Raw genomic sequence first — 16,377 nt, forward strand, 5'->3', positions numbered from 1 at the left:
CTATAAACATTTTTTAACTCCAAAGTTGCAAAGTTTCTGTAATAGTTTCCATTTACTTGACTTCTTGAAAAAAATGATAGGGGTTAGATGTTCTCAAATGTCTATCAGTAAAGATTTCAGAGTATTGCTACTTAATTTATTTTTCTATATTCTAAACTCCAGTTTTAAAAAGTATTCTGAACTCAAAAAACCTACTTGATCTGATAGATTATCATTTTATTAAATACAACTAGTAACATCTCTTTCATGCCCACTTTAGTACAGTGTCTAACACAGAATAGAAACTCAATAAATACAGGTGTCCATAAAATTCTTGTGCAATTTAAAATAGACAACTATATTATTATATTATTGTATATAGTGTATAATTTGAATATAATTTATTGTTCATTGATGTAATTAGTCTATTCCTTATATTATGAGAGATAAAATAAATTCATTTATTTCATATAATAACTGATGCAACCCATATACCCTTGGTTTTCATTTGTTAAACTTTTATTGATCTAATTGCCAAAATAGTTGACTTCAGTATAATGAAATAGATATGTTTTAATTTATTCACACGAAATCATGATACACTAAAGGGTTTAGTTATCCTTTAGTGTGAAATTAACTGAAACCATCAAGGTATCTTTAATGACTGACCAACAATAATCACTGCTAGAAATTGTGCGCAATTATGCAATTATGAATAGGAGCTCAAACACTAAATTTTTATTCAAAAAAATGGTTAATTGTATTTGTTAAATATTTATGGGAAGAATCTTGCTATTTAAAAATACATAAATGAGTAAGTCCAAAATTATAGATTACTTAACCTCTCTGAATCTTAGTTGTTTCAATTGTAAATGATAATGGCTAAAATAGCTATAATTTACAGGTGTTGTTGGTAGGATCAAATAAAATTAAATATGTACCAGGGTGTTATAGACTGCACACTGATTTTAAATGTTGGATATTATTTCCCTTGGTGCATCATAATTATTTAATAAATGGCCAGCATCAGTGTTTGACTATGTTATTCTTCCAACATACTTACTGGTATAGACAAGTTGAAAGCCTTCATCTGTCCCTTCAGAATCAGAGTTAAATTCTAGCCAGAGCTGATTTGAAGTACTACTAAGTGTCAATCCACGCATAGATGCACCAGTAAAAGCACCTAGTAGATGAGTTGTTTTGTCTTTTCCATCATAAATCTGCAAAATATATTTACAAATAATATGTAAATGTGTCAATAATAACAAATTTGGAGCATGCATTTATATCTTTGAAGAAGAGGGAATGATATATTCTTTGTAAATTATGAACTATACATGAATTATACTTAATACATGTTTTCCATGGTAAATTAAATATATTAATTCCCACAAATATCAGGTTAAGATATTGGTAAAACATAAAACATGGATGACTTTAGGATTACAAACTTAGTAGACTCTTAATAGTCAAAGCATGTTATATAGCTTTTATTTTTATAAATATAATTCTTTTTTATGGCAAACTATTTAAAGTTGTGAATACCTACATATATATTGGTTTCCAAGGTTGGTTGTTTGGTTAATTGTTTTTCTGTAACTCACTCAAGGGGACCAAATACTAGTTTTTCCAATAACATGATTAATATAAAATACAATTGCCCTCTAGGGGGCCAAGATGGCAGACTAGAAGCAGCCGACATAGCCACTCCCTGAGAGAATCAAAACTGCAAGTAGATGCTCACCTATAGAAAGACTATCTTGGAATAGACCATCAGAGAACTGATGGGAAATACTTAGAGCAAAGGAGATGGGAATGGGGAGTTCTACATCTGGGGAAGACCCCTATGTATAGCAAAGGGATAAAGGAGAGAGTCCCAGTGCCCCTCACACTTCATTATGTCACTGTAGCTCAAGCTGGAGGTTGCAGAGGGATCATCATTCAGCCTTGATGCTTATCAGGGAACTTCTTGGAGACTGTTTAGTGAAGTTTAGGTTGGAGAGGGAGTTCAACAGGGACCCAGTAGTCTAGGTTCTGGTTGGCCTCAGGTGTCATCACTCTTGACCTCTCAGGTCTGGAGCTCTTGGACTACACAGAGATCAGCTTCACTGGAGCTGCCCCAACATTGCCCCTTGCCAAATCAGAGAAGAAACAAGGAGAACAGACACTCTCGCTCCCCACCCGTGAATGGGAGTCAGGTGCCACCTTCCCTACCACAAAGCTCAAGGGGTCACACAGTAGCAGCCTTGGGGGTAATGTGGGGGGAGAGAACCCCAGACATCCAGTATCACAGCACCCACTGCTGTAACCTGACAAGTAGAGCAATCCCTCCAGCCCACGGCCCCACAGATCAGGGTGAGCAAAGGTCCACACTCCTGCACACCCCCTGGGCCTGTGTGAGATCCACATGCCCACAGAAATGAGCTCCCTGAGGTGGGACACACTCCCCAACCTGATGTGCTGAAAAACTCTTCTAGACAACACCCTAGTCAAATAATTTATGAGTATGATCCCAAAGGTAAATACAACAATAGCAAAAATAAATAAATGACAATTAAATTTAAAAAGTCTGCACAGCAAAGGAAGTAATCAACAGAGCAAATAGACAAAGCAGAGAAGAATGTATTCACAAACTACACAGCTGATCCTCAGACAAAGGTTCAATAGCCAGAATCTACAAAGAACGAAAACAAATCAGCAAGTAAAAATAAATACAAATAACTTCATTAAAAAGTGGGCAAAGATATTAACAGACTTTCCTCAGCAGAAGATATACAAATGACCGAAAAACATATGAAAAAATATTCAACATCACTAATCATCAGGGAAATGAAAGTTAGAAGTACAGTAAGATACATAATCTTACCCACATCAGAGTGCCTATTATCGAAAAGTCACAGAACAATAGATTTTGATGTGCATGCAGTGAAAAAGGAACACTTATACATTTTCTAGGAATGTAAGTTAGTACAAACTCTGTAGAAAACAATAGAGAGCTTCTTCAAAGAACTAAAAGTTGCCCTACCAGTTGATCCAGAAATCCATTGCTGGCTATCTACACAAAGAAACAAAAGCCATATTAATAAAATGGCACCTTATCTTGTATGTTTATTGCACCGCAATTTACAACTGTGAAGATGTGGAATCAATCCAAGTGCTCATGAATTCTTGAGTGGCTAAAGAAACTGTGGTATATTTACCATGAAATACTACTCAGGAATAAAAAAAATGATTTGCAACAACTTAGATGAAACTGGAGACCATTATCCTAAGTATATCAGAAACAGAAAAATAAATACCACATACTCTCACTTATGAAAGAGGGTATATAAGGTCATATACAGGGGTATAATGGACATTGGAGACTCAGAAAGAGGGAGGTTGGGAGTCAAGTTCAATTTGAAAAATTACCTGTTAAGCACCCTATACATTATTTGGGTGATAGGTACATTAAAAGCTTTGACTTGAGTAAGCAATTTATTCACATAACAAAACACCAATCATACCATCTAAATCTCTTGAAACAAAACAAATACTTAAGGACATTTCTTTTTTCAAATTATTTGTATCAATATTTAATATTCTCAATAAAAAAGGATTTGAAAATGTTAGCTGTACTTCTAATGTATCTATGAGTCAAATAAAATAGTGCATGTTTTCTATATGAAGACTTGATATTTTCAAGGAAATGAAAAGCTTCATTTCCTTTTCAAGGAAATGAAAAGCTTTTATAATTTCTTCTGTGAAAATTGTGTCCATATCATTCCTCTTTCTTACAAACAATCTTCTACTAGATATTCCTGGATATGCCACAGTAACACTTAAATTCTCTGCAGTGTCTAATTTCTTCATAGGTCTTCAATTAGAATTTTGAATTTTAACCATGGGTCAAGTTCTAGAAAGTCTTTTTATCTTACAGTAATTGTTAATTGCTAGTTGCAATAAGATTGCTTATTACTTTTATAACTGTTTTCAGAATTCAAATTTATCTTGTAACTTTTCCATAGACTGAATTTAGTGCATATCATCTGTTTTAGGTATTTAGTTTGGTTTTTCTCCTTCTGGTTACTTCCCTTAAGTATGGATTTGCTTACCTTTAGCTATATATGATTTTATCTTTTCTTATTATTGATACGGGCTTAAATGCTATAAAGACAACAGATAGAAATTTTATTTAACATGACAAATGTAGCTTTTATTTCCTGGTTCCTTTGTATTTTCTTTTAACCAAACACAATACACTACACTTTCTACACAGAAATTCTGAGGCCTCCGGTGAAAAGGCCTTTTCAGCTCTCCCTATTTGTGACTAATGGAATCCACAGCCTCATATAGACTCCTAGGCACCTATATTCACTTGCTATCATATCACAGAGAGTGAAAGTAGAAATATGAGAGAGACAAAGTGAGGACATGAGAGTTTATGCTCAAGCCAAAATGGTCAGGAATTTCTGATGACAAACGTTTCTGATCTCTCTTCTTGAAAGGTCTTTCTGCCAATTAAAAAAAAAAAAAAAAGTGTGGGGCGGCGCCTGTGGCTCAGTGAGTAAGGGCTCTGGCCCCATATACCAAGAGTGGCAGGTTCAAATCTGGCCACGGCCAAACTGCAACAAAAAATAGCCGGGCGTTGTGGTGGGCGCCTGTAGTCCCAGCTGCTTGGGAGGTTAAGGCAAGAGAATCGACTAAGCCCAAGAGCTGGAGGTTGCTGTGAGTTGTGTGTGAGTTGTGAGGCCACAGCACTCTACTGAGGGCGACAAGGTAAGACTCTGTCTCTAAAAAAAAAAAAAAGGGTGTTCCTTTTTTGTGTTCATTTGGATATCATATTTAGGGCTGTATAAACTATTATCCTAAAATTACATGGACATACCTTTTATCCCTGGAAGAATCTAACATATCTGCAAATACATTTGTTTTAGTTATTATCAAAAATATATTTGTAATCGAACAGAACCAAATGCATGATTTTCTGTTTAATTAGTTCAGATTCAACTTTTTATTATCTAAGAACAGCAGTCATCAGGAATAATTCAGAGACAAGGAAACATTGCTTGTAGCAAAACAATTCCTGTATCTATGGGTTTCAAATGTTAAATATTCTCAGACGTCTGCTTCAGAACACATTAACTGTATGATCCCATAGATTGTAGAGGAAATGAATTCTACGTTTAGTGCTTCACATTCACCATCAATCCACTTAACCCTCAGATCTAATGGATCTTCCTTGTGGTAATATTGTCAGGGTTTCCCAAAAGAATATTTTCCCTTTATTCCCTTTACGTCTCACCGACATAATGTCATTGCTATGTAAAACATAAATATAAATAAAATATAAGTAATTATTTATTTGATAAAACCACCTTTCCTTTTATGTGTGGATACACTGTAAGAACTTTTAGAATGTCAAAACAACCACATATAGGGGAAACATAATCAGAACAACTAATTGACATAACTGAGGAAATAAAAATCAGTTGTTGAAATTATTTTTAATTTTTTTGAAAAAGTCTTTCCTAAAATATTTTTCTCTAATTCTTAATGGTAATGAAAGGCAAGAGCTTAATTATAGATAGCATAAATCATCACTTTATTACATTCATATAAATCATTCCTATATATAATGATACAAAAAGTAACAAAACAGGTTCGGTGCCCATAGCCCAGTGGGTAGGCCACCAGCCACATACACTGAGGCTGGTGGGTTTCAGCTTGGTCTGGGCCGGCTAAACGAAAATGACAACTGCAACCAAAAAGTAGCCAGGCATTGTGGAGGGCACCTGTACTCCCAGCTTTCTGGGAGGCTGAGGCAAGAGAATCGCTTAAACCCAAGAGTTGGAGGTTGCTGTGAGCTGGTGATGCCACAGCACTCTATCGAGGGCGACATAGTGAGACTAGGTCTCAAAAAAAAGTAACAAAACAATTTAACATATATTTATATCCATACTTGTGTTAGATGCTGTGCATAAAATAAAGTAAAATAAATAGGGCAATGTCATTCTTTTATGAAGATTATAAAATAAATTACCCAATATTGTATGTCATAAGAAGAATAATTTTATTGAATATCTCTACTTTATTAATCTAGAAACCTTTTTTTAAAAAAGACACTTTAAGATATTATTTAAAAAATAACCATTGAAAGAGAAGGCATGATAAAAGAGGTAACATTTTCTGAAAAAGTAATTGTCTTAAGCACCACTGGAATAATCTAATTCAGTACCAAAACTCACTAATTATAGTTTATTTAACATTGCTGAATAAAAGGTAGAAAGCAAATATCTTAGAATCTCTAAGATAATCACAAAACTAAAATGAAGCTTGATCATTCAACAGTGAAAACTTAGAGAACATGCATAAAATAACTGATCAGAATGAAAAGCAAGTGTGAATTAGGAAATCTTTAAAAGAGAATATTTTTATAGTAACAATCAAGACAATAATATTTACTCATAAATAAAATCTTTTAAGTGAATTAAAATATATGAAAATATAAAGATAACAGGTAAGTCAAAGGAGGGAAACCAAAGAAAAACTACTTTTAATATAACTATGAATGCAAACATATCAATAAGAAAACAAAACAAAGTGTTCCTCACTCAAAAGCAAATTTAAATCGGGTCTGACCAGAACCACATAGAACTTTCATTTCAGACTGTTATTTTTCATATTTTTATTCTAATTAACATCAGGATATTCAATTTTTTTATTTATTTGGGGCTAATGTCCTTTTCTTTTTTAAAAAGTACATTGTAGCAATATTGCATTGAAAAGAATATCATAAAAGGCATTAAGAGCTTCTGCAATGCCAACAAAATTCTTTGATGAAACACTATTTCATTGAAAGGTCATGATTCATTTGCTTGTATTCTACCAGAACAAACTAGATCTTATTATTGCCGTGTTTTAATTATCAAACCTTTTGTATTAAATCAGGGCCTGAAATTAGTAAGGGTGTATGGACCCTCCTAAATCTGGTATGTCAAACCCTATTATGACACTTTGATTATCAACACTCAAAACTCTTGCTGTTGTGAATGATATATCAAATGTATGATTATAAAGCATAATCCTACTTATTTATTTAATGAATTAGAAAGTGTTATCTAAATCCAAATTCAGAAACTAAAAACATAAAATGGAAACAGAAATTACACACGCACATATATATAATCATACAAACCTTCAAATTGCTCCTCTTCTTGGACACTACAATTTTCAAATTTGGTCATTTGTTTCATACATTGATTAGGAAATTTAAATACATTTTTTCTAAATGTTGAATTAGATGCCAAAGTATAAATAAAAGAGGAAGAATAATTTTTACAGTGGTTAATCAAAAAGGGCTCTGTTCTAAAACTTATTATATTCTCTCCAAAGACAATACAAAATGGAACGAAGAACTAATTTTATATTCAAATATTTATGTCTTCAAAACAGCTATATAATGTGTTCTCAATTATATGACTTGGCATATTGTAGTGAGAGAGTTGGCGCACATTGTAAAGTCAGCTTTTTAGCAGCATTCGTTTTTGGCTAAACAATAGAGCTAAGGTCCAAACTCCACGTTCAAGTTCTGCAGCTTTTCACAAACCATTTCATTTCTCTGACACTTAGTATGGGAGAAGGTGAAGGGTTTTATGAGGCCTACATAATTGGACATTTAAGAGTGGTTTTTAAGGGGAGAATTAAGAGATAACAAGAAGGCCAGGCATGGCGGATTACGCCTGCAATCCTAGCACTTTGGAAGGCTGAGGCCAGCATATCACTTGAGGTTAGGAGTCTGAAACCAGCCTGAACAACAGCCAGAACGCCTCTCTACTGAAAACAGAAAAAAATTGCTGGGTGTCAGGCTGCACACCTGCACTGCCTGTTACACGTGAGGCTAAGGCAGGAGGATTGCTTGAGCCAAGGAGTCTGAGTTTGCAGTGAGCTATGATGATGCTACTGCACACTCTAACCAGGCCAGTAAGACTTTGTCTCAAACAAAATAGAACAAAACAGAACAATACCTGAAGAACAGAATTACCAGTGAACAACAAATGGAGTTGGCAGATAAGTGTCATGGACATAGAAATCACTGATATGCTTGAAAATATTTAACAATCAACTCTCACATTAGTGAATGTATATCTTATACATGGTTTTTTAAAAAATAAACTTATTTGATATAAAGAGAGATTGACAAACTTTTTCTGGAAAGGGGTAGGTAATAAATATTTTAGGCTTCGTGAGGCATACCATGTCTGACACAACTACCTAATCCTGTCACTGCAGCCCAGAAGCAGTCATGGACGGTGTGTAAATGAAGGGACATGGAGTTGCCACAATACAATTTCATTTACAAAACCAGGCATCAAGCTCAATTTAGCTTACAGACTGCTGTTTTCTAGCACTTGATGTTTGAGAGCTGTAGCATACAATTTACAAAAAAGAATACATAAATTTCATATAGGTAATTGGTTCTTACAGAGTGCTTTCATTGTTTTTGCCGAAATTTTGGCAAAATTGACAAACAAGAATATTTTCTGAATGAATATTACCTGATTTTTTTTATAACAAGTTAGAAAAGAGTGAAAAGTAAAAACAAAACAAAAAAAACCATAATTATGTCACAATATTATTGGCTTATCAATGATATAAGCAAGTTCTTTGTTTAACTGAATAATAGCTTTAATTCCAGAAAAATATTTCTTCAATATTTTGTGCTATTCACAACATAACGGCTACAGACACAACCCATTTCTACTTAAGTTTTTATAATAGCCCAACAATAAATCATGCTAGGATTTGTAGTGTTTGCTAATTTCTGTGGTGTAAATAATCCCACAGTATGGTCAGTATCTATCTGTCAATGTGGTATCACTGAAAGCGGAGTTGGGAAGAGTGGTGAAGAGGCACACCCACACCAGAATGTGATACAACGGCGCGTTTACGTCACGATGTGCCTCTTCACAGCTCTGTCTCTACTATTGTCATATTTATAAAACCTCAGAAGCACAAATAATAATAAAAGCAGTGAAGTAATCAGGAAATCAGTATTTATTGCTTTTTGGTTACAATATAATTTAAGCTAATTCAATTATAATTTGATTATGATCTAATTATAATTTAACTTTTAGAAATGGCCAGGTTGAACAATCAGCTCTCAAAATTACTGAAAAATTATTTATTTATTTATTTTATTAAATCATAGCTGTGTACAATAATGCAATCATGGGGTACAATGTTCTGGTTTTATATGCTATTTGAAATGTTTTCATCAAACTGGTCAACATAGCCTTCACAACATTTTCTTAGTGATTGTGTTAAGACATTTATATTCTACACATAGTAAATTTCAGATGTACCCTTGTAAGAGGCACTGTATAAGTTTTTTATTTTATTTTATTATTTTGTTTCTTTTATGTTATATTTTTGGAGTTTTGGCTGAGGCCGGATTCAAACCCACTACCCTCGATATATGGGACCAGGGCCCTACTCCCTGAGCCACAGGCGCCACCCATTACTGAAAATTTAACCATTGGCTTTCACAGGCAGTTCTCTCAGAGACTCACACAGAGATAGAAAAGAGATATGAAAATAATAAATTTTAGAAAATGACAGGCTACTAACTTCCTTTTCATCCCTCTAATAAAATGTTATTGACTACCTCCTTCAAATATCTAATTTTTCTTTAATATGACATCATTTCTTCTAATGCTTTCTTCCCTGAACTTTCAAAACCAATTCTGAGTTATTTTCCTGGCTGTTCTCCTTCACAATGCTTACTGTGGTAAAAATATTGTCTTAAATTCTGTCACTACTCCATTATTTTATGTAAACATGATGCTTAGCCTCTATTTGAAAATAACAACAAACACAGCAACAATGAAAACAGAAGTAGTATTTCTAATTGGTATTCAGTTTTTATCCCATCAGGCTGACAATGGGAACTATTTATTGTTTTTGCTTAGAGCCTACATAAAAAAAATCTCTCCTATAAATGCTAATTGAAAGAATTAATTAGATTACATATTACAAGTGAGGGTGAGGGAAGAGATTTAATATTCCTGCCATGTCCTAGGCCTATTGAAAAGAATAAAAGAATATATTCTAGTCAGATACAAAACAAACTAGACAAACATTCCCTGGATGACTTAAGAGGAGAATAAAATGAATGATGTTCTTACTTAGGTTTCTAAGGCAGGATCTTGCATCTTACCCATTTGGGGTGGTGGGATGATAGAATCCAAATAATTAGACAACCAAAGGGAACATACATCTGGCTTTCTATACGGAAGTTAGTAAAACTTGTAGAAATTTGCAACTAAGGAAGGTTGTGAAAATTACAGAAATATACATTCTTGCAGAAAAGAGGTAGGCAAGAAATAGTTATGTGTGGTTGGTGAGGAAACTGGGAGGCCACTGAGCCAGCCACAGGGAATTCTGGTATAACTAGTATCATATACAGAGAAAGTAAAAAGTGTTTCTCATGAGGTATGCTACCAAGAAATGCAAAGAGGTCTTTCAGCTTAGAAAATGAGGAGTGGATGCCCAGTCGCACTGATGATGGCAAAAGCAGGAAAAGAGAAAGCTCAGCGGCTGCTGCCATAAACTGATGATGCCTTAGGACAAAAGCGCTTTTCATTCTTGACATCTTGATGTCTTGATGCCAAAGTATGAGACAGACCTTGGAGTGACAAACACAGAATTGACTGAGTTTAGCCTAAATTGATCTAGATTGATTTTCTTACTGCCCAGTGGGGGTGGGGGGGAGGGTGTTGAATATAAAAATTAGGTAATTTGTAGAAAAATATTAACAGGCAACATTTCTTAAAAATTTTGATTTAAACTCTTAAGTGTATTCCTACTACACTTCCATTCACTGAGTTCTTCTAGGGGCAGGTGTTGTGCTAAGTGTTTTACAAATATCATGTAATTTTTTTTTTTTTTTTTTTTTTTGTAGAGACAGAGTCTCACTTTATGGCCCTCAGTAGAGTGCCGTGGCCTCACACAGCTCACAGCAACCTCCAACTCCTAGGCTTAAGCGATTCTCTTGCCTCAGCCTCCCGGGCAGCTGGGACTACAGGCGCCCGCCACAACGCCCAGCTATTTTTTTTTTTTTTTGTAGAGACATAGAGTCTCACTGTACCGCCCTCCGGTAGAGTGCCGTGGCGTCACAAGGCTCACAGCAACCTCTAACTCTTGGGCTTACGCGATTCTCTTGCCTCAGCCTCCCGAGCAGCTGGGACTACAGGCGCCCGCCACAACGCCCGGCTATTTTTTTGTTGCAGTTTGGCTGGGGCTGGGTTTGAACCCACCACCCTCAGCATATGGGGCCGGCGCCCTACTCACTTAGCCATAGGCGCTGCCCAAGCCCAGCTATTTTTGATTGCAGTTTGGCCAGGGCTGGGTTTGAACCCGCCACCCGCAGTATACGGGGCCAGCGCCTTACAGACTGAGCCACAGGCACCGCCCATATCATGTAATTTTAAATCATCTAATTTAGTTATTAAAACAATCTTGAATGTAGGTTTTTATTATTATCAGAATGTTTAAGGTGAGGAAACCTAGGCTTAGAAATATTGAGTAATTTTTCCAAAATTGTGTAACTATTAAGTGGCAGGTTTAAGGCTTGACCCTAGGTCAACCTGACTCTAAAAACTGATTCTTATGACAAAATGACCCAGCACAATATGTTTGCAAAGGTTAGAATAGAATTGTTTAAGTCATTAGGTAGATATGTTTATTCTATACCATCAAATATAACCCTGAATTTGGATAAAATAGCATGACAAAGGGAAATATACTTAAAATTACCTAATCATGGAAAAATATATTCACTTTTCTTAGATTACAAATGATTGAAATTAAATATAAAAGAAATAAGTGTAGCTTGCTTTACATAGAAAATCATTGAAATTATCTAGCACATTTTTTCTTTCTAGAAGAAAAAAATATTTATTGAGCGTTTGCTATATGACAAGTATTGTTCTGAGGTGCTGGAGTTAAGTGGAGTTCCACGGGGAGAGTTCCTTCTATCTATCATTATACATTCCACTAGGGAAGACAGAGTAAAGAAATTAACTCTGCATATATAATATATCAGGTGTGATGATTGCTATGAAGAAAAAGAAATCAGATTAATGATATGGAAAGAAATGACAGAAAAGAGTTTTACTAATTTTTATAGGAGTTTCAAGTGAAGAGTCTCAATAAGATGATACTTTAGCAGAGATTTGAAGGTAAAATGAAGGATAGAGCCATGTGGGTATAGCAAAGAAGAATATTCAAGCAGAAGAAAATTAACCTGAGCAAAAAGTGTGGGCGTTAAACCGTGCTTAGTATATTTGAAAAACAATGGTAAAGCTATTGTGCCGGGAGAAGAGTGAGCCAGAGGAAAAGTGGCAGGAGAAAAGCTCAGAAACGTCCAAATTAGACCAAACCACAGGGTCATCTAACTCATGGTAAGGGCTTTAGATTTTACTTGTTATCATATGATAAGAAAAATAAAAAAGGATTTGAGCCAAAAAATAACATACAAAAGGGGTCACTTTGGTTGTTGGATTAGAAATAGTCTGCAGGGTGTGCTGGTCTCAACGTTTATGCACCTTCAAAATTCAGATGTTAAAGTCTTAGCCCCCAAGGTGATGGTATGAGGAGGTATTATAAACAGATTGGTCATGACGGCAGAGATCTCATAAATGGAATAAATGCCCTTGGAAAGGAAACTCGAACAACCTTATTTTTCCTTTCTACCATGCAAGTTAACACTGAAAAGATGGCAGCTTTGTGAAAGAAGGCCTTCACCATATACTTAGTATGCTGGTGCCCTAATCTTGAATTTAGCATTCTCCAGAAATGGCAAGAAACAACTGGCTGTTGTTTATAAGCCATTCAGTCTATGGTATTGTGTTGTAACAACTTAAATGAACTTAGCCATGGTGGAAGCAGGCTTACCAGGTGAAAACAACATCAGCAATCCCAGGGAGCAGCAATAGTAGTTTAGAACAAGGTAGTTTATAGTTGTGAGAAGTGATTGGTTCTGGAAATATTTTGAAGAAGGACCAGAGAATTTGCTGGTGAACTCTATACAAAGTGGAAAAGAACAAAGGAAGCAAGGATAAACTCGACTTCATCCTTGAGCAACTCATTTCTCTTTACTGAAATGAAGAAAAATATGGAGAGAGATGTGTGCTTTGGACAGGTGAACCTTTCTAAATGCTTACTACTCATTCAAGAGGAAATAGTGAGTAGATCATTTAGACAGAATTTGTATTTAAACATAGGTCAGAGAAAGAGATCTTGTACAGGCTGCGTGGCTCTGTTAATGTATTTTAAGGCATATATGTTTCAAAGTTTATTCTTAGAAACGTGAACATTAAAAGTTTTCAACACAATACAGTTCATATGTCTTTTTGTCTTCCTTAAAGCTGCAGTATCAAGTAAAATCTAAACCAACCTATGGTGTGTCATAATAATTTTCCAAAAAATGTAAGTGGCATCTAAGGTTATTGCTGAACCAACTCATATTCCTAAATACACACATTAATAATTGAAGGCATCCGTAATGCTAAAATTTACTACATCATAAAGGATAGGGAGAAGAACTTATCCTATACAAATTATTTGTCCGATCACCTTGATAAAACCACACAGTTAGCCACAGCTTGTCATAGAAACAAAGAGAAAGACCAAAATACCCATTAAGTAATCAAATGGAAAAATAATATGTTTTTAAATGATCATTCTGTACCATTTTTGTTCAATTCAGAATGTGTGAAGCAAAATTTCCTTTCCAGTTTCCACTTTAAGCTAGAATTACGATTGGAATTATCTATCTATCTATCTATCTATCTATCTATCTATCTATCTTTACTACCTTCCCATGGCTACAACGTGTTCTGTCTGCCCAAGCAGGATTTTCTTGAATGCAGTTTAAAATTATTTATCATCTTCTGACAAATGAAACAAGGGCAAAAGGAAATTTCATATAAGAATGTATCAATCTGATATAAAGCTAATGAATCAAGATTACCTACTAATGGTGAGCTCTATTTCTATTTTTTAGATTAATAGTCTGCTACTCTGCATATATTACAGAAAAGTATTTTGATATATAAACTGTTTTCAAGTAAACACTAGAACCAAAGCCAGTTATATTTATAACTCCCAAAGTGTTGGTCATCAGATAACCTGGAGAGATTAATACATATTCCCAGATGCAGACCAAATAAATTGGAAAATCTGGGAGTGATGCAGGAATCAAACATTTAAAATGAGTCTAGAGGACTATACGATGTTCTTGCATTAGGAAATCATTGATGTTTTAGAAAAGTAATGGATAAACTTGACTAGTGTGGTTTCAAATAACTAAAGTCATTTATAGAAAGAAAGGAGAGGAGGAGAGAGAGCAGGCAATTGGGGAGGAGAGGGTCAAATTGGACTGTGATCTTGCAGAGACAAAAGTTTTATGTGAGCGTTTGCATGGAAATAGATATAGATACAGAAACATATTGTGGCGGTTGTTGCTTTGGTTTTTGTTGGACTCCAATAGAATGATGTCATATAATAAAACCAGAAAAAATATACTTCCTTATAAACCTTATTCTCATGTAGGGATTACAAAATAATGTCATTCCAAAGAACATAACAGATGGTACCACATAACAGAAAAACAAAGATTTTAAATTCTTCCAGTCAAGAAGCAAAAAGTTCCATAATGGGTTGTTTGTTTTTCTTATTTCCTTTTATATTTCATATGAATATTAGGGTGCAAATGATTAGGTTACATTGTGTTTGTCATGCAAAGTCCCACATGTAGGGGAGCTCCTCTCCCAGGACCTGTGGCCTTAATTGTGCCCACTTGGTGAGAGCCTACTAATCTTCCTCTCTGCTCCTTTCTCCCTCCCCATGTCTTATTATTTCTTAGTCTGAATAAAGAAAGACAATTGCCTCTACTGGGTTCAATATTGGAAAGCATTAGGGATGGAGACGGATTTTCATGGATTAGCTTGTAGTTAGGCAAATAATCTTCCACCCTGATGAGACTTTGGGCTCCATGATCTTTGAGGATTACTCATAGGTACTTTTGAGGGTTCAGTCATCTGCTTGTGCATACCTATGTGCCCACGTCAGTGGGTATTTTTTCAATTAATAGTAGTCCACAGAATTAATAGAGTAATAGGAAGAATGCGGTCACATTAAGCACTTTACATCTTTTACTGGTAGCAAGCCCATGAAGAAAATAAACTTGGAATCTAAAGGTCCACTCCAAACTATCTTGACAGAGTGGCTTGCCAAAATAATTTTAGAGTAATAAATCAGAATAAATCTGAAGAAAGATTATCAGAAGAAGAATTGATCTGGTGTGTTTCTATTGCTATATTTATGATAGTATATCATTTTCAACTTTGGGAAATATGTATTCTTGGAAAATATAGACATCTTAAAAATTGTTGGGACTATAATAGTTTATCCTTTCCTTTTATGAAAGAAACATACGTATCTGAAGAAATCCACTAACAAGCCTTAACTGAGTTTTTGCTACCTTCCTTTATCTCTTACCATACAGCCCTTTACATTGTCATTTATTACCAAGGTCCCACCCTTTTCAAAATAACACATGTCAAGATGCACATGGCTTACTCCAAATAAGTTAGACCTTAGAAAACACTCCCAGGAACAAATTAGGGCTATTTTAATATTAAAAAAGTCTTGCCTGTTATTCCAAATTGATTGTCCAAAATAATAAGTACATTAAATATAGGAAAGTAATGGATACAAAACAATGTTAGGCATTGGTGGTAGGTGTTAAGAAGCACCTCACAACTTTTACCTCTTAAACATGTTTCTTATTGTGCTGTGTTACACAGATTAGTAGCTAGACCAGCATATAGATCAAATCTATGCATTGATACATTTCCCCCACAGTTCACATGAACGTAAAACCACTGTTTCAGTTCTATGTAGCAACAGCCTGTTAATCTAGCTAATCTCAATTTAGCAGACATTAACTTATTTTAACAAGGAAATTCAAACAATAAACTGCAGGTGAAAGAATTTTATGTAGTGAATTTTGTTGCCTGTTGCATAAAGGTGCAGAAAATAGAAATGCATATTTTGGTCCTCAATTAATATTGAAATTCTATTGCTCCAGATGTACTTCAGGAAAATCACCCCAAAGTTCATACAGATTTTATAAGCACATAGTAAAACTTGTGTTAGGGAGCCAATGATTATCATCAAATGATACCATTTTTAAAAGAAGATAATAACCAACAATCTTGAAATCACTGCTTGAAAAAAGAATCTCCCCTCCAACCCATGCTGAGTATTAGAATTATTTTTTAAGATCTGTGTATGGGACCCCCGACTGGTGACCCGCACCCACTGGGCCTCCACATTCCCTGACTAGGAACT

At 34.8% G+C, this 16,377-nt stretch overlaps 1 protein-coding gene across 3 annotated transcripts in view; it reads right to left on the bottom strand.

Annotated features, from left to right (window-relative positions):
- The window catches only part of CSMD3 (CUB and Sushi multiple domains 3), a 1,164,849-nt gene that overhangs the window by 321,105 nt on the left and 827,367 nt on the right, over window positions 1-16,377 (bottom strand). For all 3 annotated transcript variants that reach the window (XM_053559351.1, XM_053559349.1, XM_053559348.1), the window contains one exon: window positions 1,043-1,199. In XM_053559351.1, coding sequence (XP_053415326.1) covers window positions 1,043-1,199 — 157 coding nt within the window. The remainder of the gene's footprint in view (window positions 1-1,042; window positions 1,200-16,377) is intronic.

Source organism: Nycticebus coucang, chromosome 13, assembly GCF_027406575.1.
Source record: "Nycticebus coucang isolate mNycCou1 chromosome 13, mNycCou1.pri, whole genome shotgun sequence".
NCBI classification, from domain to species: domain Eukaryota; kingdom Metazoa; phylum Chordata; class Mammalia; order Primates; family Lorisidae; genus Nycticebus; species Nycticebus coucang.